The following is a 22,216-nucleotide window of genomic DNA, read 5'->3' as shown; positions in this document are numbered from 1 at the left end:
TTACTTCTACCAGCAGGGGCTTGATGATAGTGTCTTTCCTTCCATGCTCAGGGACCACAGGCTCCTCATTTCCACACAGCTCTTGAGACTCCACTGCCTCTGCACTCACTGTGAAATTCACATTCCCTAGAAAATGCGGACCAGTAGAGATGAGCGCCATCTCTGTCTTCTTCAGTGACTCCAAACCCCAAGGTTTATACATGTTTAATGCTCTGTGACTTTTTATTTTGGTCTATAAAAATATAGGAGCAGGAATAGAAGTAGCATAGAGTAGAGGCTAATGACACTGAGAATCCAAGGTGGAGATGGAGGTGAGGGCAAGGGGGTATCCTTCTAGACATCCTAGAATTAAAGAAAAATATTCTACCATCTGGTGGAGTGGGGGGCACATTCTTTGCCTGGATATAAGGATCCCATAGATATATACAATTTTTAGGTAGAGAACTGCCTATAAGAGACTGTCTCTTACCTAAGGACTTTGGGGTCACCGCCCAGGACACGGTCTGCCGGCCATTCCCACAGATGCAGTGAGTGTCTTGTTCCGTGTCTTCTGGAATAGCTAGGAATGCAGGAGAGGCTTCTAGGTGCACACTGACCTGAAGCCATGGGTGAGACAAAGAGACAAATGAACCAGAGGAAAAGGGAACCAAAGAGGGACTGGCTTAAAGTAAAGCACACCGGGGGATTAAGTAGATTTCAGGTTGCCTAACACTGAAGATAATTTAAATGAAGACTGAGCATCTTATGGGTGGATCTGATACCTAAATCTTAGTATGTGGGGGTAATCTGCTCTTTCACGTGGTAGGAGCAGAGGTGAAGAAAATTCATGACAGTAGGTTTGTTGCCTGTGGAAGCTCTACTCCTTTGGCTTAGGTTTTTTTTTTTTTAATTTATTTTTAATTGGAGGATAATTGCATTACAGTGTTGTGTTGGTTTATGCCATACAGCAATACGAATGAGTCATAATTGTACACATATTCTCTTCCTCCTGAACCTCCTTCCCACTCTCTTGGCTTAAGATATCAACCACACCTTCAGGTCTCCCAGCAGAGTATATAAGATTTATAAACAGTTGTGGTGAGACGTAAAAATTAAGTTTAATATAATTAATCATATATGAAAAGTTAAATATTATGGGAATTCAGAGGTTGAAATCTTGGAGAACAGAAGACATGAGGATTATGATAAAGGTCAGAGCCTGTTTTACATTGTCATTTGGTATTTGGAGATATCAGAAACTGTGGTCATATAACATCCGAATATTTCTGACAGTATTCTCTCCTGATGAGCCCACCTTATACATAGGAAGTTTGTCAGTATCCCCGGGAATGCAGTTTTTAATTTACTGGATGGTCACTCGTGTTCAATTTAAGAAAGAGAGGGCATTACCCGGATGCACTTGGGAAGGTAGTTTAACACTGTGGCCTTGAGTGTGAAGGCCTCTCCACGGATCACAGAGTAGGGCATCGTAAGCTCCACGAAGAAGGGCTGGAAGACCCGGAGAGAGGCCGTCGGAGAGAGACCGAGTCCCGTGTCACCGGACAGGCAGAGGGCCCCTGCCTTCCACTCAGTGATGGTATCGGGGACGGTTACTTCTACGTCCTGCACACCTGAGGAGCTGGGGAGGAGGGCCGTGTGAAGAACAAAAAGCAAGCAGTTAAAATACAGGCATTGTTGTTGTTTAGTTGCTAAGTTGTATCCAACTCTTTGAGACTATATGGACTAGAACCCACCAGGGTCCTCTGTCCATGGGATTCTCAAGGCAAAAACACTGGCGTGGGTTGCCATCCCTTCCTCAGGGGATCTTCCTGACTCGGATTGAACCCATGTCTCCTGCAGGGCAGGCAGATTCTTTACACTGAGCCCCCAGGGAAGCCCAAATACAAGCGTATCTTATTTTATTGTGCTTTACAGTTCTGTGTTTTTTTAACAAATTGTTTGTAGCAATCCTGTGTCAAACGAGTCTGTGTCATTTTTCTACCAGCATTTGCTCACTTCAGGTCTCTGTGTCACGTTTTGGTAATTCTCTCAATATTTCAAACGTTTACATTATCATTATATTTGTTGTGGTGATCTGTGATCAGTAATTTTTGGTGTTACTATTTTAATTGTTTCGGGGTGCTGTGAACTTCACTCATGTAAGACAGCAAACTTGATAGATAAACGCTGTGTGTGTCTGACTGCTCCACTGACCAGCCATTCCCCTAACTCTCTTCTTCTCAGGCTTCCCTTTCCCTGAGGCACAACAATACTGAAATTAGGCCAATTAATAATCCTAGGATGGCCTGTAAGTGTTCAATGAAAGGAAGAATCGCACCGCTCTCAATTTAATAAACCAAAAGCTAGAAATAGGGTTTCCCTGTTGTTTCAGTGGTTAAAAATTCACCTGCCAATGCGGGGGACATGGGTTTGATCCTGGTCTGGGAAGATCCCACATGCCCCAGGGCAACTAAGCCAGTGCACAACTACTTAAGCCCATGCTCTAGAGCCCATGTTCCACAATAAGAGTAGCCATTGCAATAAGAAGCCCACATACCACAGCAAAGAGTAGCCTCCACTCTCTGCAACTAGAGAAAACCTGCATGAAGCAACAAAGGCCCAGTACATCCAAAAATAAATAAATGCAATTTTTAAAAAAGCTAGAAATGATTAAGCCTTGTGGGGAATTCAAGTTGGCAGCTAGACCTCTTGTACCAGTTAGCCAAGTTATGAATGCTCAGGAAAGTTCTTAAAGGAAATTAAAAGCACTACTTGGGTAAACACTTAGATGATAAGATAGAAAATCAGCCTTACATAGAGAAAATTTGAGTGATTTGGAGAGAAGACCAAACCAGCCACAACATTTCCTGAAGCCGAAGCCTGATCCAGAGCAAGGCCCCAACTCTCTTCGGTTCAACTCTCTTCAATTCTTTGTGGGGTGAAAGAGGAAGGGAGCTGCAGAAGAGTTTGTAGCTGGCAGAGAATGGTTCATGAGGCTTAAGGAAAGAAGTCAACTCTATAACATAAAAGCTCAAGGTGATGTAGCAAGTGCTGATATAGAAGCTGCTGCAAGTTATCCAGAGGATAATTAGTGAAGGTGATTACACTAAATGACAGATTTTTAAATGTAGATGAGACAGCCTTATATTCAAAGAACATGCCAACGAGGACTTTCATAGCTGGAGAGGAAAAGTCAATGTCTGACTTCAAATCTTCAAAGGACAGGCAGACTCCCTAGTTAGGGGCTAATGCAGCTGGTGACTTGAAGTTGAAACCAGTGCTCATTTATCATTCTGAAAATTGTGGGGCCCTTCAGAATTATGCTAAATCTACTCTGCCTGTGCTCTATAAATGGAACTACAGAGCCTGTATGATAGAACATCTGTTTACAACATGGTTTACTGAATATTTTAAGCCCACTGTTGAAACCTACTGCTTAGAAAGAAAATCCCTTTCAAAATACTACTGCTCATTGACAGTGTACCTGGTTTCCCAAGAGCTCTGATGGAGATGCTCAATGAGATTAATGTTGTCATCATGCTTGCTAACACAATCATCATTGAAGTCCCTGGATCAAGAAATAGTTTTGACTTCCAAGTCTCATTCTTTAAGGAATGTATGTTGTAAAGCTTTAGCTGCCATATATGGTTGAGTCCTCTATGGATCTGGGCAAAGTCAATTGAAAACCTTTTGGAAAGGATTCACCATTCTAGGTGCCATTGAGAACATTCATGATTCAAAGGAAGAGGTCAGACTATTAACACTAACAAGAATGTGAAAAAAGTGGATTCCAACTCTCATGGATGACTTTGAGGGGTTAAGACTTCAGTGGAGGAAGTAACTACAGATGTGGTGTAAATAGCAAGAGAACCAGAATTAGAAGTGAAGCCTGACGATGTGGCCAAATTGCTGCAATCTCCTGTTAAAACTTGAATGGATAAGGAGTTGCTTTTTATGGATGAGCAAAGAAAGTGGTTTCCTGAGATGGAGACTACTCCTGTGGAAGATACTGTAAATTGTTGAAATGACAACAAGAGAGTTAGAATATTACATAAACTTAGTTGCCAAAGCCATGGCAGAGGTTGAGAGGACTGACTCCAATTTTGAAAGACATTCTACAATGGGTAAATGCTATCAGACAGCACTGCATGCTACAGAGGAATTGCTTGTGCACAGCAAGGAAGACCCAGCGGAGTCAATAATAAATAATAAATGAAAAGTGAAAATAAAATAAATAGAAAATAAATAAGTAATTTAAAAGAAGTTGCTTACCTTACAACCACCAAGTCCCAGATCCATGTCTCGGGGAAGTACTTTCGCACAGTCTCTGTGGGAGGCTCTGCAGTATCCTCAAGATGCATAAAATCACCATGTCTTGCCATTTCAGCTACGACTGTGGAGCAAACAGTAACAATAACTATAAAGAAAAAGCTTATGAAAGATTGTAATAAGTGCTACAAAAGAAATAGGGTGATAAAAAAGATAGGAACTGGGAAAGGACACTTGGGTTAAAGGAAAGCTTCTTGGAGGAGGTGATATTTTTAGGTGAATTCTGAAGTATTACAGTAAGCTATAAGTGAGCTGGGGGAAGTAAGCCCCAGTCAGAGAACGGTGAGACCCAGAGGCAGAAAGAATCTTGGATAAACATTGGGGTACACGTGCCTCTTTCAATTCTGGTTTCCTTAGTGTGTATGCCCAACAGTGGGATTGTCATCACAGCACTGTTTATAATAACCAGGACATGGAAGCAACCTAGATGTCCATCAGCAGGCGAATGGATAAGGAAGCTGTGGTACATATACACCATGGAATATTACTCAGCCATTAAAAAGAATACATTTGAATCAGTTCTAATGAGGTGGATGAAACTTGAGTCTATTATACAGAGTGAAGTAAGCCAGAAAGAAAAACACCAATACAGTATACTAACACACATATATGGAATTTAGAAACATGGTAATGATAACCCTGTATGCGAGACAGCAAAAGAGACACAGATGTACAGAACAGTCTTTTGGTCTCTGTGGGACAGGGTGAGGGTGGGATGATTTGGGAGAATGGCATTGAAACACGTATATTATCATATGTGAAACGAATCACCAGTCCAAGTTTGATGCATGATACAGGGTGCTCGGGGCTGGTGCACTGGGATGACCCAGAGGGATGGGATGGGGAGGGAGGTGGGAGGAGGGCTCAGGATGGGGAACACATGTACACCCCTGGTGGATTCATGTCAATGTATGGTAAAATCACTACAATATTGTTAAGTAATTAGCCTCCAATTAAAATAAATAAATTTAATATATATAAATAAAAGAACCTTGGATAGTCTGTGAAAGGAGACCTAGAGGCAGAAAAGAGGCTCTGCAGTACTGCATGTTGTACTAAGTGGTAAGGGTTATGACTTGAGGTCTGGATTTGGTCTGCTCGTCTGCAGAAGCAAAGAAAAACCATACTCAGACATTATGACAGTGACTTTGAGAAATAGTTTATAGGAGTGAGAGGATCAAGAGTTTAAAAAGCTCTTCATTCCCCAATTTTAATCCATCCTATATATAATAGTTTGCATCTACTAACCCTAAACTGCCAGTTCACCCCTCTCCAACCCTTCCTTCCCTCTTGGCAACCCAAGTCTGCTGTCCATGTCTTGAATCACAAGTTCTTTTTGGTTAATTTCATCACATTTTTATCTTTTCTAAAGAATTATTTTATTTGGTTCAATATATCAGGCAATTAATTAATTTTTACCTGGAGAAGCTAACAGTCTTTGAGGCTGTATTCTATATTGTTCAGGCTGTGGACATATCTTGGGTTTATGAATCTTTGAGTTGGTGAATGCCTTCAAGCCCATATCCTGTAAAGGAAATCATAACCAAATCAGTACATCAATATTTTAAACAATGTATATACCCATTCTTCTTTTCATAGAATTTAACAATCCAACTAGGTTAATATTAAACTTTTAATGTTCACATGAGTAAAAAGGAAATTGATAAAGAGATAATTTTACTCTGGCTTTAAACCTCTTTCAAAGGTAATTATTTTACATGTATGATATTTATAAATATCACAAGGCAATGAATTTCAGTAAAAAGACAAAACAAAATTCGCTTAGTATTCCCAGAAGTTCCAGTCTTAGTTATGTTGCTCTCGCAGATCTGCTACTATTAGTAGACGTTGGAGAAGTTACTTGACCTCTCTATGTTCTATTGCCCTCAACTATGATACGGAAGCATTAAAATAAATATTCTTTCCATGGATAATATTTTGTGAACCTTAAGAAGTGACCATCAGCAGTACAAGGGACTTACCTGTAGGAAGCTATACATATCTTTTTCATTTGTATTTGATACTGGGGAATACATGATTCCGTTGATATAGACATTGTCACGACTGATGCAGTCTTCATTGTCTTCCTCCTGTTTATTTACACTTGAGGGGAAACTGCTGAGGTCCTTGACTGGTAGCAGGTTATAAACCTGTACAAATGCAAAGGACAAAAGGACAAAATTAAAGACTTCCGTGGAGGCCCAGTGGTTAAGAGTCCACGCTTCCAAAGCAGGGGGCTCGAGTTTGATTCCTGGTTGGGGAGCTAAGAACCCACATGCTGTGCAGTGTGGGGGGCACCATCCCCTCAAAAAGGGTTAAACACTTAAAAAAGCCAAAATTATTTGTGGCTTATTTTTCTTAAGTTCAAGGAGAAAAGAAAAGACTAATCACTGCCTGACTTTCTTTGGGTGGCTCTGTTGCTTAGATAATTTATAGAGAAGATGATTTTGAAGATGTTTAACAATGTTAGGGGAAAAAAAACAAACATTCCTATCCAAGTCCCCAAAGATCATAATCCTTTGTTACAAAATTCAGAGACAAACCCTAGACTCTATGTTGGAATGAAATAAAATTTAATTAAGAGAAATTGAGGTTTGCTGTACTTGGGAGATTGTGTAACACTTCAGGATGAGAGAATTAAGTAATAGTTTTGTCTCTACCTGGTGGTTAGCAACAGACTCAGAGTATAACAAAGTAAATGGATGCATGTTCTAAAGAGGCACATGGATAAGCCTGTATCCTCTATATAGGTCAGGATGGTATTTTCTTAGTATTAATGATGGAAACAAAATGCTCCATATCTTTATAAAATACATAAACTTGATTGTAGAATACTGAAAATGATACTTGCAAACTCACTTCAACAGGAAGAATAAGACAAACATAAAAATCCTGCCAAAACTGTTTGACAAGATTAGATGAGCCCAATGAAAGTAAGTAGCACAATGAAATGAAACACTTTCTCAAAGGCAGCTCCCTCTTAGCATTGCTGTTTCCTTGCTCTGCTTTATTTTTCTCGAAAGCATATAATGTAATTATTGTCTGTCTCACCTACAAAAATGTAAGATCCATAAGTGCACAGACTTTTTTCTTTCTAGTAGTTCACTATTGAGATCCCCAGAATTTAGGCATACAGTAGGCATACCCAGAACACAGTAGGCACTAAATAAGTTTGTGTGAACTGAATGACTTATGCTACTAGCTGCCCGCAGTTCATTACTGAAACATTATCACAGATTGAGAGGAACTCTTGTTCTAACCCAGGCCTGCTCCTAAATACCTGAAAGTGTCTGTTTTGTTATTAACAAGCTAGTAGAATCTTCTGCCTTATCTATCCACTGAGGTTGTTATAGTTAAAAAAATTTTTTGAGAACTATGAAATTATGTTATATAAGCATAAAACATTAATTTAATTTGCCCACATATTTCTTGCTTCCACTATGCATTTAAAATTTCGTTTAGAAGTATCTTAAGATTTTTAATTAAATACCATTGGAAGGACCAAAAAGTCCTTTACTTATAAGTTTCTCTTGTAGGGAAGAAAAAACATAACTTTCCCTTTAAAAAATTTTAATAGTAAAAAAATTCTTCAGTAAGAGGTATTCCAGTTGGCCTCATTGAAAATTTGAAGAAATGGGTAAATTACTATTAGGACACATTAAGTAGTTTCTTGTTGTTACACTCAGCATGTTCTTTTGTTATTTTTCCTATTAGCCCAATATTTTATTTCATTTAACTTATTTATCTATGTATTATTATTATTTTTTTTTTTTTTAGGATTTGTTTATTTGGCTGCGTTGGGTCTCAGTTGCGCATGAGGGAATCTAGTTTCTGACCAGGGATCAAACCCCAGACCCCTGCTTTGGGAGGTCGGAGTTTTAGCCACTGGACCACCAGGGAAGTCCCCTAACCCAATATTTTAAAAGGTTTCATTTAATAATGTCATTTGTCACACAGCAATTAATTTTTCCTAATTTTTATTCATCAGAGACAATACAGATCTTCCTTCAGAAACTGTGTTCATCATGGGAAATGCAATGTTACAACTGATACAATCTTATAAAAATTTGGTATTTCATTTAGCCTGTGCAGTCTTAGTGCAGGTATATGTAACACTTCTGTTAGACTTTTTGAAATATTGAAACTAGTTTGAAAACTCTTATTATTGGATTCATAAAGCTCTTCAATATCAGGGATTTTGGATGGTGCATCATTTATACCTATATATTCATATGTAATATCTTCCTTACCAAAAAAAAGTGCACATGAAAGAGCTCAAAACGATTAACTCCTAGATAAATATAACTTTAATAGAACCCACCCCACTGTCCTTGCTCTGAGTCCCCTGAGGGGCCCTTCCTGGCCCCTGGGGCTCACAGAACTCACCGTGGCCGCTGAGAGCTCGGCTTCAGGCCTCATGAGCAGCACACTTTGGTCCACGGCACGGAGGGCGCAGAGGGACTGAGGGGAAGCGGTGACTCGAAGGTGGGCCTGGGAAGCCGGGAAACTTTGTCTGGGGCTGAAGTTCAAACCCACCTGTGGAATGGGGACAAAGTCAGAAGAACAAATTTCCTGGTTGATCCATGAATTCACCAGGCTTTCCTGGGTGTTCTTCAAATTTGGTGCAAAATCACTCTGACTTTGTTGATGTTTGAAGCCACGCGAGTCTCGAGGCTTTTGATTCCCTATTTGTCATTCTGATATTCATCAGTTGAGCTATTATAATGATATCTATTTTTATAAGTTATTAAATTTGAGACTCCACTTTCCACCTTTGATCCATAATGAGGTGTTCTTTAACTGTGGCTAGAATACAAATGGTTCTAGACACTCTTGCATTTTTCTTTGGTGCTTTTGTAGTCTTATCAACTTGGTTACATATTTCCCAACACATCACCGTAAAAGAAGGGAACAAGGTACTGTGAACTGTATCATATGGTAAGAGGTAATGCATGGGAATTTTGTCCTGGGAGTCAAGTGACATGGCTTCTTTCTTTTCTTTTTTTTCTTTAATTGCGTATAGTTCCTTTACAATGTTGTGTTAGAGTCTGTTGTGCAATGAAGGGACTCAGTGATATGTATACATATATCCCCTCCCTCATGGACCTCCCTCCCACCCCCTTCCCCCAACACCCATCCTGGTCATCACAGAGCACCAAGCTGAGCACCCTGTACCTTACAGCAGCTTCCCACTAGCTGTTTTACACATGCTGGTGCATATGCATCAATCCCAATCTCCCAATTTATCCCACCCTCCTTACCCCCTCCTTGTTCACACATCTGTTCTCTACATCTGCATCTCTATTCCTGCCCTACAAATAGTTCATCTGTACCATTTTCCTAGATTTCAAAAATATGTGTTAACATATGATATTTGTTTTTCTCTTGGCTTCTTAGTGTGATCTGCTGTTACCTTGCTGAAAATTTCTGGAGGATTCATTTAACCCCTTTCGCCCCAATGCTCAAGTGTAGAAAAGAATTGATAGTGACAGTAACTTCTAGTTTTAAATGTTGAAAATTTTACCATGTAAAGCACTCACCTTGTTGGTCAGACAGTGTTCAATCTCATATCTTGCAGAATCCCCTACCACTTCCCCATCAGGTAAAATGGCATAGATGAGCAGCCTAGCGACAGGAGCGATGTCTGACTCCACGGGGACTGATATGGAAAAATGGCCTTGCACTGGAGCACAGAGACAATAAGGAAGTGATCATGGGTTAGAGTTCAAGGTTAAAATAATGCTTTTCTGTTGTGTCAGTATAAAGTCATTTCAGGAGCCTGGTTTGTCTAATGACTCTATTAGTAATGTAATGTTGTTTAGTCGCTAAGTCCTCTCTGACTCACTGCAACCCCATGAACTGTAGCCCACCAGGTTTCTCTGTCCATGGGATTTCCCAGGCAAGAATACTGGAGCAGGTTGCCATTTCCTTCTCCAGGGAATCTTCCTGACCCAAGGATCGAACCCGAGTCTCCTGTTTGGCAAGTGGATTCTTTACCACAGAGCCACCAGGGAAGCCCAGTAGGCGTAGCAGATATAAGAAATAGATGCAATAAATGGATGACTACCTTTAAGAACCCTGGCTTAAAAAGAACTTTATCAAAGTCTTCTCATCTCTGAAAATGATTCTTCCCAGTTTTAAGCTTGAGTTCATCTGTATAAAATTCTGATGCTATCTAAAGATGTGGAGACATCTGCTTGGCTTCCATTTGATTTAGACTTCACAGTGAAGAAAGGAAATAGAACTTGCAGTTGTGAGATATAATAGTAAGAGTTTAATGCATTGTATTTACCCTTATATCCTCTGTAACTTTCTATGAACCAAATATTCTATTTTTTATTCTTAAGAGGAGTACTGAGCTCCTTTGAAAGTTGTTTTTTGACACATACATAGATTTGTTAGAATCAAGCTTCTCCAAGTCTACTGTAGCACTTCTGCATTGCTACAAAGAAGCAACAAAAGAGTAGTTCATGGCAGTTCACCTGTAGTTTTCTAGTAAGGGATCTTTTAGATTCCCTTAGGATAAGCAAAAAGTTCAGAGATTATATTGCTTCACATTTGTTTCTGTGGAAAGTCTGATTCAATGTTGGAAAAACTCAATTTATCTCTTCATAAGTCATAAATATCTTCAAAAGGGAAATATAATGTGAAAATGTAAATGACCCAGCACAGGACCAATATATAAAAGACATTGCAAAAAAAAAAAAATAAATAAAATAAATAAAAAAAATAAAAGACACTGCAAAGTTTTAGCTTCTTTCCATTGTCTAAAACAATTTTGAAATGTCATTTTGAGAAGAAGGTTCATGAGTATTTATTTTGGAAAACTTGGAGTAAGCATAGATTATGAACCAACTCAATATTTTAAGTCTGAATAGATTAACCTGAAGGAAAAGAAAATAAACATTTGATAAAGGGTTTTTAAATAAAGAAACATTATTGCTTTCCCCTTTCAACTTCTCTTTTTTTCTTTTAAAGATTTTTTTTTGATGCTTACCATTTTTAATGTCTTTATTGTCTATTACAATATTGCTTCTGTTTTATGCTTTGGTTTTTTTGGCCACGAGGCATGTGGGATCTTTGCTCCCTGATCAGGGAGCATGGAGTCTTAACCACTGGACTGCCAGATAAGTCTCCCTTTTCAACTTTTTTTTTTGAAGGTGGGATGAATAGTCTCTCTCTATTTGAGACTATTCCTGGTATTTTTGCAGCGTAAGGCTGCATGTGACAGAGGCGGGCAAACATGAGAAATTATAGAAATACTCACTGTCTCCCTGCTCCACGGGCAGTGGGTGAGTCCCAGATCTGACAATGCCTCCTTTTGCCATTATCTGCAAACAAGGACATGAAAAGGGATTTAATTTGCCTGAAAGAGATCTTAGCCCAAGTTCTTGCCCTCCATGTAATATGCCTGTTTCTTTAAGCCCCTATTGGCAATAATTAGCCCGGAGAGAAGTCAAACTTTCAAAAGGAACATGGGTAAGAGATCAAAGAAGTGACGTGTGAAAGTGGAAGTTGCTCAGCTGTGTCCGACTCTATGCGATCCCATGGACTGTAGCCTGCCAGGCTCCTCTGTCCGAGGAATTCTCCAGGCAAGAATACTGGAGTGGGTTGCCATGCCCTCCTCCAGGGGATCTTCCTGACCCAGAGATCAAACCTGGGTCTCCCTCATTGCAGACAGATTCTTTACTGTCTGAGCCTTCAGGGAAAGAATGTAAAGAGCTTCATAAATGCTTGCCCACACAGTGCTTTTATCTACAGACAGTGAAGGTGGCCCTCCTTCTCACCAGGTAATAGAACACGAGCTCCTTTAGCTCCTTTAGGACCTGTCCCTTCAGCACATAATGTGCCTGGACTGTCTGAGTTTGGCCACAGGGCAGTTCACGAGGCAAGGGCTCAAGGTAGACAAAGCTGTTGCTTTGGGAGAACACAAGATTAGCATTGTGATAAGCGTCTTCATGTTCTTCTGACAGCCACTGGTAGCCGTAACAGGGGCTGTGATCCTTGTATTTGACCTGATGAATTAGAAAACCAGGATTAGTCTACGGCCATACCACCCTGAACGCGCTCGATCTCATCAGAAAACCAGGATTAGTTTATAGATTAAATATCAGAGAGAATGGCAGAGTGCTCACAGTTGTAGTTTAGTATCCTACCTTAACTAGTGTACCTAGAAATCTTTTGTTCCACACTAAGAAGTGAGAGAGAAGTGCCCCTTATTTTGTTCATTTGTATTGCAGACCCTTTACATGGCAGAGGCTTCCTGGGTTGGTATTTATACTTCTGAAGAGCATATGAGGAGACATCCTTGACTCTGATTAGCTCCCTTGCGTTTCTGTAGCCACTTTATGTATTTAGACAGAGACACTGGAGCTATGAAACCTTACTGTGGAGACTAACTGATCCTCAGAAACTGAAGAATTGCATTTCAGAGAGGAGATGCCTCATTTAGGATGGATTTCATATTGATATTATGAATAAATGTAATATTGCAAACTTAGAGGTCTGAGAACACTTTCTGTAACTAGCATTTGTTCAAGAGTTGAGTTTATGTTTGTATATGTTCAGTCACTCAGTCACGTCCAACTCTTTGTGACCTCATGGACTGCAGCACGCCAGGCCTCCCTGTCCTTCACCATCTCCCAGAGCTTGCTCAAACTCATGTCTATTGAGTCAGTGATGCCATCCAACCATCTCATCCTCTGTTGTCCCCTTCTCCTGCCTTCGATCTTTCCCAGCATCAGGATCTTTTCCAATGAGTCGCCTCTGCATATCAGGTGGTCACAGTATTGGAGCTTCAGCTTCAGCGTCAGTCCTTCCAATGAATATTCAGGGTTGATTTCCTTTAGGATTGACTGGTTTGATTTTCTTGCTGTCCAAGGGTCTCTCAAGAGTCTTCTATAGCACCACAATTTGAAAGCATCAATTCTTCAAGTGAAGTAATTGATGCCTGCCTCTCCCAGGCTGTCTTAGGCTGCATGTATAGAACCCCCCCCCCCCCAACTTTAACCACAACTCTGTGCTGCTTCCTTTTTAATCAACTGTTTCAAAATTGACCTTAAATTAGTTTCTAATTTCTCATTTTTTCCCTGTCTTCTTTAAGACTAAACACAACTTGGAAATGCCATCACTTTTTGGTTGCAACCTTTTTTCTAAGACTTCTTCATGTCATTGGCAACTTCCTTACAAACTTACCCTGATACTGAGGGAGGTGCCCTTGATGTTGGCGGTGGTGATGGAGAACTCTGCCAGGCCGTGCTCATCAGTGGTGGCATTAGATTTGTGGTTGGCTTCATTTGCTGTGATGAAGATGACTTTATTTGGCATGGGGACACCTTTCCCATCCACTAGGAGCACCTGAAGATTAAAAGCTGCAGATCAGCTATGTGACTAATATCCAACAGGCAGCAAACATTCATTTTAGCAGATATTTATTGTGTCCAATATGTTGAACATGGTTCCAGGCATTGAGGCTACAGCAGTGAACAAAACAACGTTCCTTTTGTCTTCGAGCACCTAGTCCAGGAAAAGAGATAGCTGCTAAATAAATGTGTAAGTAATGGGTTTCCCTGGTAGCTAGGCTTCCCTGGTGGTTCAGTGGTAAACAGCCCGCCTGCTAATGAAGAAGATGTGGGTTCAATTCCTGGGTCAGGAAGATCCCCTGGAGAAGGAAATGGCAACCCACTCCAGTATTCTTGCCTGGAGAATTCCATGGACAAAGGAGCCTGGTGCGCTATAGTCCATGGGGTCACAAAGAGTCATACACAACTGAGAAACTAACACTTTCAATTTCCACAAAATCTGACTTTGCCAATGAAATGTCAGTTGCACGTATAAAGACCAGAACACCAAAATTCTTTCTCTTTTGATTGGAAATGGGACTAATGGGATAGTTATTTAGCAGGAAGAAAATCTCAAAAAGTACAGTATATCTCTGAGAAATCTGAAAAAGTGAAGTTTCATTTTAGGAAGTGACCAAAGTTTCGGAACTTGTGTGCTGTCATAACATAATCAAAACATCGTAAATATCCACTATCTAAACAATCAAAACATCCACCACTCCTCTATAGCCTGATCCTTCTGTCTTTTACACGCTCCACAGCTGACACAGCGTTTCCGTTGAAGACGAGATGCATGGTGATTATACTTGGAGGTACATGTGACTGTTATCTTAGACTTCTGGAGTCTGGAAACTCCATTAGCACTTTTGCATATAATAGAAAAATAACAGGAGAAGACTTTTTTTTGTAGATTTGAGAGAAAAAATTTGTATCTTTAAAATCTTGTGAAAGTGAAAGCATTCGTCACTCAGTCATGTCTGACTCTTTGCAATCCCATGGATTGTAGCCCCCGCCAGGCTCTTCTGTCCATGGAATTCTCTAGGCAAGAATACTGGAGTGGGTTGCCATTCTCTTCTCCAGGGTATATTCCCGATCCAGAGATTGAACCCAGTCCTCCTGCATTGAAGGCTTTATCTTCTGAGCCACCTAAGCAAATATTTTATAATATTTCATAAGTCCAGGGGATCTTCCCAACCCAGGGATTGAACCTGGGTCTCTTGTATCTCCTGCATTGGCAGGCAGATTCTTTACCACTGGCACCATCTGGGAAGGGTAGACCTTAACAGCAGTATTTTATCCCTCTATGTACTGTTTTTAAAATATACTTGTTACTAAAGAAAAAGCAACATAAATACAAATCCATGAAAGAAACAACAGGTACAGTGATTGCCAAGTGCTTAGTCATGTCCGACTCTTTGCAACTCCATGCATGGACTGTAGCCTGGCAGGATCCTCTGTCCATGGGATTCTCTAGGCAAGAATACTGGAGTGGGTTGTCATTTCTTCCTCCAGGGAAGCTTCCTGACTCAGAAATCTAACCCCGATCTCCTCCTGCATTGCAGGTGGACTCTTTACCTGCTGAGCCATCTACTGTTTTAGTAGAACCTCTTATATTTCAAAATAAAAATAAAAGCCACCTACCCATCATTTCCATACAAAATTAATGTAGGAAAGATAATGTAATTGGCCAGCATGAATTTTGAGATGCTTATAGAAAAAATATAAAAGTCTGAGACTGCATGGTAAGCCATGGGAAAGAGTTTGAATGATAACACACAGGGCTATTTTAAAAACCTTCTAATTTTAGTGTGGTTTTTATAGATTTGATATACAAATTTACCGAGGAACAAATCTATTTTATGCAGTTTTACACCTTTGACTGGGGGCTTCCCAGGTGGTGCTAGTAAAGAACCCGCCTGCCAATGCAGGAGACATACAAGATGCAGGTTCGATCCCTGGGTTGGGAAGATCCCATGGAGAAGGGCATGACTACCCACTCCAGTATTCTTACCTGGAGAATCCCCATGGACAGAGGAGCCTGACAGGCTACAGTCCACAGGGTCGCAAAGAGTTGGACACAACTGAAGCAACTGAGCACAAATGCACACATGCTTTTGATTATATTAATCAACAGATAATACCAGTCAAATGTGGTTTCAGTAAAATATGTTGTGCATATTAGGGGAGAGTATGTTTTGACATGTGAATTGAAAAATACTCCACCTGCCCCGTGAAAGGAATCCCTCGTCGAAGGTTTGAGTCCACTGTGACAAATGAGAGTTTGGTGATGGTTGTTGTTATTTCGGTGGCCCCCTTTCCAGTTAATTCCACCTCTGAAAAAGAAGGAAAAAATAAGTTCTCATTTGGAAGGATTCTCTCCCTGAACTTATACTGCCACCTCCCTTTCATAATTTGGCAAAGGAACAAAATCAGTGTCTTTTCCCATACCCAGGAGGTATACACACCTGTTCCTTTTTCTTGAATCTTGGCTTCCACTTCAATTTTCATTTCAAACTCTTGTCTCTTCATCTGGAAGATCTTGGTGTTTACTTGCTGAGAGAAGCAGCCCTCACTGTTCAGCTAGGAGGGGATGAAATAAAACACACAAACATAAGACTGGACAAATGGGTGGTCAGGCAGTCTGGTGGGATTTTTTTTTTTTTTTTGAGGCAACAAGACTTAGGAATTTTGCACGATAACACAATAAATATTCTCTAGGAATTAATTATTATTACATCTCACAACAGTCTCTGGCTTATAACTGACAGGTGTATTCCTTAGTAGCTGATAATCCCTAGAGTGAATGAGGTATAGAAATTTAAACTGTTAAAATAGGAGTTTGAGCCCTGGGTCAGGAAGATCCCCTGGAGAAGGAAATGGCAACTCAGTTCAGGATTCTTGCCAGGAAATCCCATGGACCGAGAAGCCTGGTGGGCTACAGTCCATGGGGTTGCGAGAGTTAGACTTGGCTTAGAAACTAAACAATAACAACAGTCTTAATGTAGGAGGCAGCTAACTCTTCACTGAAATCTGGCTTCCCTTAGTTTACAGCTGTGGCTGGGAAGTAGCTGCCCATATGGGGACTGTGTTTCCTCCCTCCCTGACATCCAGGTGGGGCCATGTGACAAACTCTTGCTCATAGAAAGGGAAGAACTGAAGCCCTTCCCAGCCAAGGTGGTTAACATGGGTATATTTTGTCTCCTTCCTTCCTGTAGATACTCAAAGGGGCTTTAGATATCAGGTTCTGGGTCCTTGGTGCACAAAGAATACCTACAATTGACAAGAAATAATTCCTATTAGGCTAAGTCACTGATTTTTATCAATAAAAATATTATAGCTAGCGTAGAACTCTTTTATAGATTGGCCTGTTCTTGAATTATCACCACGTTATAACTCACCACTTGTCAATGGTGCCTAGGCTGTTAGTCCCTAGGAGTGGCTTCCCACGTACCTGCCCACTGAACTTCTCACAGACAGCATTGGATTCTTCACCATAACAATTAGAAGGGTTCCTGTACTTTCTGCACACGTTCATAGTCACATGTCCTGGGACAGGCTTCCCATAAGTGTATCTGTTATAAGAGAATTGCCACATGGATCAAATCAGACATTGAACACCCTCATTTTCGACCTGTTTATATTTCCCCTTTAGCTATAGCATATTTTTACTCTCTGTATTTCCTTCTAACTTCTGCAGGGCTCATGCAGTGTTGAGGGCAAGTAAACTAACTGGTTTGAGCCCCCTAACATACATACAGCAAATTCCCACTGGCTATCTATTTCATACATAGTAATGTAATTGTTTCCATGCTACTGTCTCAATTTGTCCACCCAATGAGTCCACAAGTCTGTTAAAACCTTCTCTTTTAGAAATTTACAGTGCAGCATGCTGAAATTTACTACCATCTTCTTTTGCTATGTCTTTTTCCCCCCTGATATCTAATTTTCAGTTTCATCTTTTCAAAAATATTTTTCTTATTGTCAAACCTACACCAGATCTTAAGAGAAACAACCATACCAACAAAACAAAACAAGAAATGAGTGCTTCAATTCTACATAGGAATATAAACCATTGGTATGATGGTGTCTTTCCTTCTGCCATCCTCTTCCTATGGGGAGCTATCTCTGTTTATGTCGAATTTTACTTGTTTACTTTTTACAAAAACTGGTGTTTAAACTGTGGTGTTGGAGAAGACTCTTGAGAGTCCCTTGGACTGCAAGGAGATCCAACAAGTCCATCCTAAAGGAAATCAGTCCTGAATATTCATTGGAAGGACTGATGTTGAAGCTGAAACTCCAATACTTTGGCCACCTGATGCAAAGAGTTGACTCATTTAAAAAGACCCTGATGCTGGGAAAGATTGAAGGCACGAGGAGAAGGGGACGACAGAGGATGAAACGGTTGGATGGCATCACTGACTCAATGGACATGAGTTTGGGTAAACTCTGGGAGTTGGTGATGGACAGGGAGGCCTGGCGTGCTGCAGTCCATGAGGTTGCAAAGAGTCAGACACGACTGAGCGACTGAACTGAACTGAACTGAGCTTTTTACAAAAATGGGATTGTGCCATAAATATGTCATTGGTAATTGCTGTGGTTTTGAGAGTGTTTTCTTCCCAATTTAAATATCCTCAGTACTTCCCAGATGGTATAGTGGTTAAGAATCCACCTTCTAGACATACAGATGGCTAACAAATACATGAAAATATGCTCAACATTGCTTATTATTAGAGAAATGCAAATCAGAACTACAGTGAGGTATCACCTCACTTTGGTCAGAATGGCCATCATCAAAAAATCTACAAACAGTAAAAGCTGGAGAGGGTGTGGGGCAAAGGGAACCCTCTTCCACTGTTGGTAGAAATGCAAATTGATACAACCACTATGGAGAACATTATGGAGATTCCTCAAAAAACTAGGAATAAAACTATCATATGACCCAACAATCCCACTACAGGGCATATAACCTGAGGAAACCATAATTGAAAAAGACACATATACCCAGCGTGCACTGCAGTGCTATTTACAATAGCCAGGACATGGAAGCAACCTAGATGTTCCTCAACCCATGAATGGGTAAAAAGCCTGTGGTGCATATATACAATTGAATATTACTCAGCCATAAAAAGGAACACATTTGAGTTTTATATATATCTTTTTCCTATTATACAGAGTGAAGTAAGTCAGGAAGAGAAAAATAAATATCACATATTCATGCATATATATGAAATCTATAAAGGTGGTACCGATGAACCTATTTGCAGGGCAACAAAGGAGATGCAGGCATAGAGAACAGATTTGTGGACCTAGTTGGGGAAGGAGAGTGTGGGACAAATTGAGAGAGTAGTGTGGAAACAATTACATTACCATATATAAAACAGATAGCCAGTGGGAATTTGCTGCATGGCTTAGAGAGCTCAAACCAGTACTCTGACAACCTAAAGGGGTGGGATGGGGTGGGAGGTGGAAGGGAGACTCAAGAGGGAGGAGATACATGTAAACTGATGGCTGATTCATGCTGATGCATGGCAAAAACCAACACAATATTGTATAGCAATTATCCTCCAGTTAAAAAAAGTAAATTAAAAAAATAGAATCTGCCTTCTAATGCAGGGGACGTCAGTGTGATCCCTGGTCAGGGAACTAAAACCCTACATGCCTCAGGGCAGCTAAACCTGTATGCCACAACTACAGAAACCTGGAAGGACGGCCCAGTGTAGCCAAAAAAAAAAAAAAAAAAAGAAAAAATCCTCTATCTCTGTATTTGTAAGAGTATTGGTTCATTAACTCTGTGGATCAGGAGCTTGGTGGCCTTCCTCTGTGTCTCAGAGGACACAGTGCTGGGCAGGGACCCAGCTGAATAGCTAGTATATTACAAGTGTGGTCTTTAGGCAGGACTTGTTGCTTCACTCTGCATGTTCTTTCTGTTACTGATGCTGCTGGGCTACTGGAGATGGGAGCATAAGATCCTAGTAACATTAGTTCTGAAGGTTGGAAAAGCCTGACTGAGAGATCATGTCCAGTCTCATCAGTGACAATGGCAGTGCCAAGAAGTATGTGACCTGCCTTCTGCATGGATGAGTTAGATGAGATTTCTGTAACGTGCCTATCTCTACAAATTCCGAATCTAAGTTATTTTTCCACTATGTCTGCAAAGTCAGGTAAATGATCTGTTGATGATTGAGTTTCCTTTACAACCTGATAAAGGGAAAGTCAGTACCCTTCAACACTCTCTTATTTGTGTGCCTATGTGTGCGTGAGTAGCTTTATTATTTTCAGAATCAACCCTACTAGCATAGCTTCTCTAGAAACAGTTGCCTATCCCGTGATAGTTACAATAATTCTGGTAAGGACAGGAAAGGAATTAAGAAGGAAAATAGAAAAGCAACAGGAAAGTTTTAGAGATGGGAATGTTCCCATGTGTTTAAGGGGTTTGTGCAGCACTCCTCATAGACAAGCTAGCTAGATATCCCAAAGGGTGAGTCTCTTTTAAATAATACACCCAGCCCCAAAAGAAGATTTTGGAGAGTATAAACTCACAGGCCGCACACTGACACGTTCATCTCTTCTTCCAAAATGGTGATTATCTTTGGCATTCTTACTTGCACTTCAAACTTAGGAAGCACTGTTGATTGGAGAAAAGGAAGTTGATGATTGGTTTTCAACTTTTGGGGAACTGGCATTTCCAGATTCTCAATAACAATTTCCTAATAATATTTTAGGGCTCTGAAAAGGTAGCCCTCTTCTCCAGTATATCCACCTTCCTCTCAAATGGAAATCTTGGTTGAAGGACTATAATGGGTCAGTGTAATCCTGGTGAATTATTGAAGACCCCACTAGACTACGATTGTTTTACATTTTTTAATATTAAAATTGTTACAAAAAAGGCTATATCTTATTCACAAACCATTGATGGTCCTCATTGGATTTAGGTATAATTTGCTCCACTCCAAGTCTAATCTCACCCATGGCAAATAGAAGGATTCCAGAGAAACTTGAATTCTAGGCCGTAGAAGTTCAAATATGAAAAAAGAATTGTTTGGTGATTTTTCTTAATGGCATACCGAATTCCTCCACGGTGAAGGGATGCTCTGCAGTTCCACCTGATCCCTTCTGTACCACCACCTTATAAGAGCCCTGAAAGGGCTCTGACGAGAGGGGAAAGGTCAACTGCTGGAGGCCATTCTCTACCTCGAGGTTCTGCCACTGTGCGATGCGATTTCCTTTGGGGTCCTACAGACATGATAATCATAATTTACAAAAGAGCCTAGAGCATTAGATACAGTACAGGAAATCTATGGGGACTCTGATGTTATCCACAAAGACGGATTCCAATGTTATCCACAAAGACGGGTGGGAGATGATTTGGAACAAACTAGTGTTACATGAGTTTGAAGGCTTCTCCCGTAATGATGAATTTCTGAAATATTGTAAGATCATTTCCCCTAAGTTTATTATAATTATGAAATGTTTCACATTGCTTACCTCTATATATACTAGTGGAACCTGAAAGACAAAAGGATAGTAAGCAGTTTAGAACTGTTCTCACATAGCCTCAATTCTGATTTATAAGCAAAATAGTTTTACACAGAATAGTTTTATCTGTAGTAAAACACAGAAAAATTCTAGAGTTTTACAGAACTTTATTCCATTACAAGCAATCAGTGAGTAATGTTAAGTACTTACGGGGTTGTCAGCAACAAATGCATGTGTGCCATTCTTTAGGAGTGGTATTTACTAATATCACTTAAATGCTTATAGCATCCCAGTGAAGAACATTACTTTGCTATGCTATTTTACAGATTGAGAAACAAACAGCAATGAAACAATAAGTAACCATGTTCAGATCCAAATGTTAAGGTGGACCACAGAATTCTTAAGGAGTTCTAAGAATAAGAAGGAGTGGGAATAAATCCTCTACTATCAATGCATATTCATTTTAAAAACTGACATTTATTAAGTGCCTCCCAGGTGCTGTGTATAATCTTAGTGTAAAGAACCCACCTACCAATGCAGGAGATGTAAAAACATGGGCTGGAGCTCTGGATCGGGAATATCCCCTGGAGGGCATGGCAACCCACTCCAGTATTCTTGCCTGGAGAATCCCATGAACAGAGGAGCCTGCCGGGCTACAGTTCATGGGGTCTCAGAGTCGGACACGACTGAAGTGACTTAGCGAGTACATTAAGTGCCTACCAAGTGCTGTGTATCATCCTAGGTGCTATAAATACAGCAATCCACAAAAAAACAATAGACCTGTTTCTCGTGGAGCTTGTATTCTAAAAGGGTGGATATATAAGAAACATAGACATATAGGCAATATATATTTTTTATACGTATAGATACACATTTGATATATATGTTTGGTATATGAGATACACATATTTGGTATATATATATTTAAGGTATATATGTATTTAAGTTATATATATATATATATATGTTTGAAGTAGTGTCAAGAAATGAAAATAAAATAGTTCAGCTGACAGAGTGATGGATGAAGTGCTTGATTTTAGATAGAGAAGTGTACGTAGAAACCAGGAGACCCATTTCAAGGCTACTGCAAT

At 40.1% G+C, this 22,216-nt stretch overlaps 1 protein-coding gene across 2 annotated transcripts in view; it reads right to left on the bottom strand.

The window, feature by feature from the left end:
- A2M (alpha-2-macroglobulin) overlaps positions 1 to 22,216 on the bottom strand; it is a 66,440-nt gene that overhangs the window by 16,580 nt on the left and 27,644 nt on the right. For both annotated transcript variants that reach the window (XM_065941603.1, XM_065941596.1), the window contains exons 5-21: positions 21,135 to 21,155; positions 20,714 to 20,882; positions 20,190 to 20,274; positions 17,101 to 17,221; positions 16,115 to 16,229; positions 15,873 to 15,982; positions 13,504 to 13,665; positions 12,096 to 12,323; positions 11,576 to 11,639; positions 9,849 to 9,991; positions 8,695 to 8,844; positions 6,291 to 6,458; positions 5,728 to 5,833; positions 4,252 to 4,372; positions 1,390 to 1,618; positions 470 to 596; positions 5 to 126 (exon numbers count right to left, since the gene is read on the bottom strand). In XM_065941603.1, coding sequence (XP_065797675.1) covers positions 5 to 126; positions 470 to 596; positions 1,390 to 1,618; positions 4,252 to 4,372; positions 5,728 to 5,833; positions 6,291 to 6,458; positions 8,695 to 8,844; positions 9,849 to 9,991; positions 11,576 to 11,639; positions 12,096 to 12,323; positions 13,504 to 13,665; positions 15,873 to 15,982; positions 16,115 to 16,229; positions 17,101 to 17,221; positions 20,190 to 20,274; positions 20,714 to 20,882; positions 21,135 to 21,155 — 2,241 coding nt within the window. The remainder of the gene's footprint in view (positions 1 to 4; positions 127 to 469; positions 597 to 1,389; positions 1,619 to 4,251; positions 4,373 to 5,727; positions 5,834 to 6,290; positions 6,459 to 8,694; positions 8,845 to 9,848; positions 9,992 to 11,575; positions 11,640 to 12,095; positions 12,324 to 13,503; positions 13,666 to 15,872; positions 15,983 to 16,114; positions 16,230 to 17,100; positions 17,222 to 20,189; positions 20,275 to 20,713; positions 20,883 to 21,134; positions 21,156 to 22,216) is intronic.

The sequence above is a fragment of the Muntiacus reevesi genome, chromosome 1 (assembly GCF_963930625.1).
Source record: "Muntiacus reevesi chromosome 1, mMunRee1.1, whole genome shotgun sequence".
Taxonomy (NCBI): Eukaryota; Metazoa; Chordata; class Mammalia; order Artiodactyla; family Cervidae; genus Muntiacus; species Muntiacus reevesi.
This window is presented reverse-complemented; position numbering and strand designations above follow the sequence as displayed.